This window comes from Oryzias latipes, chromosome 17, assembly GCF_053564925.1.
Source record: "Oryzias latipes strain Hd-rR chromosome 17, Olatipes_Hd-rR_3.1".
NCBI lineage: Eukaryota > Metazoa > Chordata > Actinopteri > Beloniformes > Adrianichthyidae > Oryzias > Oryzias latipes.
In genome coordinates this window covers 34,965,569-34,969,066 of record NC_136253.1, presented here as the reverse complement: position 1 = coordinate 34,969,066, position 3,498 = coordinate 34,965,569, and the positions used below count along the sequence as shown (strand labels likewise).

General features: G+C 44.9%; 1 protein-coding gene across 2 annotated transcripts; it reads right to left on the bottom strand.

Annotated features, from left to right (window-relative positions):
* Positions 1–551: 551 nt before the first annotated feature.
* Positions 552–3,177, bottom strand: LOC101166420 (peptidyl-prolyl cis-trans isomerase FKBP1A). 2 transcript variants are annotated; one of them, XM_004079451.5, is made up of 4 exons: positions 3,033–3,177; positions 2,910–2,957; positions 2,056–2,168; positions 552–1,387 (listed from the first exon to the last, which is right to left on the bottom strand). In XM_004079451.5, exons 1-4 carry the CDS (start codon positions 3,067–3,069, stop codon positions 1,262–1,264), a joined length of 324 nt encoding a protein of 107 aa, XP_004079499.1. In that variant the 5' UTR covers positions 3,070–3,177; the 3' UTR covers positions 552–1,261. The 2 variants fall into 2 exon arrangements, with proteins under 2 accessions (XP_004079499.1, XP_078791092.1); XM_078934966.1 differs by lacking the exon at positions 2,910–2,957 and having other exon boundaries at positions 3,033–3,142.
* Between the last annotated feature and the right edge of the window lie 321 nt (positions 3,178–3,498).

Below are 3,498 nucleotides of genomic sequence, written 5' to 3'. Positions count from 1 at the left end.
AAGCACATCCGTGCATGACGGGATGTGAACGGACGCCACGGAAGTAACAAGAAGTGATCCGTGTCGTCCTTTCATCTACTAAAGCAGGAGTGGAATTATACTCGTTCACTTCCCCCTTTATGACTAACTTCCTATTCTCATATTCGGTTCGATTTACTGCGTCTATTTATGATGAAGTGACAACTGAACTATTTACAAATGTATGTGGATGTTTGTTATTTCCAATCAATGTCATGTTTCATTATCCTTAATTTGACACGTCTGACATAAATGATCCCCCAACTCCACAGATACATTTTAGATTAAAAATGGGATTAACATGATTTAGAAAATGAATGCGCTCATTTGTAACTCAGCCATTAATGTGAAAATGTGAGTCCAATTGTTGTAATATCTACAGTTTAAAATCAATTCTGGAAAGAACATTTCTAAGGATGAACGGGGAAAAATGTTCCAGATATTCAGGTGACAGATCTGCTCCAACATGTGATTGTAATCTAGAATAAAGGCTCTGGTTTAACTGGTGACGTGGAACAAAAACAAACGACGACTTGGTTTGTATCCTGGCTTTATTGTAAGACTGCAATACCCACAAAAAAAGATCTGAGTGATTCAGTGAGGAAGAGGAGACGAAGGTTTTCATCGCCACACGGACGAGGACGGGTCCAAGAACACGTGTCAGAATCTTTACATGAAGTATGGCAACACGAAGGGAAGCAGAGTGAACAACTGGTTCAGTGGTTTCTGTTTGGTTTTTTTTAATTTGTGCCGACTTTTTTAAACGCAGAGAGAAAAAAACGACGCAGGAAAAACTCGTCTGTCACTAAAGCGGCGAGACGTGAAGAACCACCACGGCGCTGGAAAAAGACCCACGAGATCCCAGACGGATTCTGTCCCGTCAAAATCATTGGGCCGATTTGTTCCCAAAGTTTCTTTATAAAGAAAATAATGAAGGAAAAACAGATCCGTAAGTCCAGAAGCTCCGCCCACCGTCACCTTAAGACTTATGAGGAGCGGCAGAAAAATGAGGCTAAAATTAGAACTTTCCGGTATGAAACCCAAAAGCAGTTCCGTTTCAATGTGAATCAGCTTCTGTTCAAAAACAACAAGAAGGTGGGATCGTCTTAATTTAACTCTTAATTCTAGAACGGCTTCAACGGCAGAAAAGATTCCTGTGGCACTCTGAGAAACATCGGCTTGTGAGGAAGATGAGGATGTGGGTGGAATGGAAAACTCAGGAGGAAGTCGCCGCTGAAACCACTCAGCATTTCAGGAGCTCCACCTCGAAGATGAGGGTGGAGTTTGGAGGGATGATGGGCGGGTATCCTCTGCTGCCGTAGGCGAAGTCCGGCGAGCAGGTCAGCTTGGCCAGCTGACCCACGCTCATCTGCAAAAACGCCAAACAACAGAGACGCCACGTCAGTCGCCATCGCAGACCTTCAAACCAACAGGAAGAAGAATTCAACTGAAGGAAACTCAAACACTCCAGCCTGAAGCTGAACGCTGGAGTCTGAGGTCTGAGTTATCCAGAAGAAAAACGGCATTTCGAGAATCTAAAGGAATCCAAAAATCCACATTTCACTTCCCGCCTCCGTTTGGCTTTCACAGCTCAGCTGATCGGCTTCAGAAGTAAAACACAACGTTCTCACAGCAGTTTCGGCAGTTTCTCTGCTCCATCTGCGCCGTGAAACTTCCCCCCCTCCCACTTACTGAGGGCAGTAAGACGGTTTCCACAAAGTGAAACAGAACTGATGAAGAGCAACGCCGTGTTTCCCTGAAGGAAATCATCGCTGACAGCTAACAAGTTGGACTCAAACTGACTGAGACTCTGAGACGAGTTTTGGTTTTCGTGAAAAAGCGTCCAGCAGTGCGTCTGCATCGTTGCAATCATCGTAACCAGGTAGACCAGGGGTCCCCAAATCCAGGCCGGGAGGGCCTTCTGGTTTTCCTGGACCAGGTGTGTTTAGCCCAATAAGGAGCTTCAACGGCAGGTTGGCTGGAGAACACGTACCGGCCCTACAGGCCTGGATTTGGGGACCCTTGAGGTAGACTCACCCGAGCCACGCCATCATCCCAACCGCGGATAACTTCCCCAGCTCCCAGTTTGAACTGGAACGGCTCTCCTCGATCCCTGGAGGAGTCGAACTTCTTCCCGTTCATCAGCGTACCTGTTCAGGATCAGAACACCTTTGGTTTAGCCTTGGAGACCCCCCCACCAACCAAAGTCTAACAGGCCATAAATGATGAAGGGAGGAGAAAGAACCAAAATCTGAGGAGTTTGTAAAGATGTTTGCTGCTAAAGTTTGGGTTCTGCAAGAACAAACACATTTTTATGAATGCACATGGTTATTGATCATTTCCATTAAAACATATATAAATTCACAAAAACCACAGAAAAATAGTTAAAAATCTCCTTAAGCAGACCTTCATTCTTCTGCCCTTTGGTTCGGGTGGAACGCGGCAGCAAGAACTCGCAAATAATGCACGAGTGCGCGTTCACGCGAAGGGGCCAGACTTTCTCGGGGTAACGAATCGCGCTAGCCGCTGTTAGCATCGGTTAGCTTAGTGCAAAACAAAGCTGGTGAATAAATACGGGGACGTGGGCTGGTTCCCGCCCCTTACTGTAAACCTTCTCGTTGATGGTCAAGTTAGAGGTTTCCTGGCAGCGTTTGTTCCCATTTGTTCCCACATTAGTCGGGTTTTCCGCCCCCGTGTCTGTACGAACGCGCTAAGCTAATGCTGCTAGCCGGAGCGCTAACTTCGCCATGATCACCGCCCTCATTCATCACTTTAACGGCTTTCCTCGACCACAAAACGAACATTTCTGAGCCTTTTTTCGGGCGCAGATCGAAGCTAACTGCGGTTCACTTGACAGATACAAGGATGAAGTAAAAATAAAGGAATCTTACCAACATAGTGCACGAAAACCGTGCGTCCTTTCTGCGGAAAAGTCTTTCCTGAATCGTAAACACACAATTACAATTAAAGAAATGAAACCTTTGGTAAACACAAAGCGGCTTTAAAACGTTTACCGTCTCCTGGTCTGATGGTTTCCACGTCCACTCCCATTGTTCTCTCGCTGCAGTCCTCACCTCTCTGAGCAGGATGTGTTATGGACCGCGTCGTTAGGGGGCGCTGTGGGTCCGCGAGTCAGGAGGCCTCTGGCCACGCCCACAAAGTCATTTACATTTGCATTTACATAAGAAAATTAAAAAAAACGACTGAAAATGTAATTCATATAATTTGTTCATCTAATATTTGAGTGCCTTTTAAACCAAGGATATTATAGAGGATTAAAAAACAAAACATGAAGATTGAAATGTATAATAAAACAGAAAAAAAACTTTTTTTTAATTAAAACAAAAGAGCAGTGAAAGTTAAATAGAAGGTGAGTTTTTAGACTGGCTTTTAAAAACGATACTGTAGACCAGGCATGTCCAAAGTCCACAGTCCACATTCAAAATTCTACCAGCCTGCAGGCTCATGTGATGAAATCAG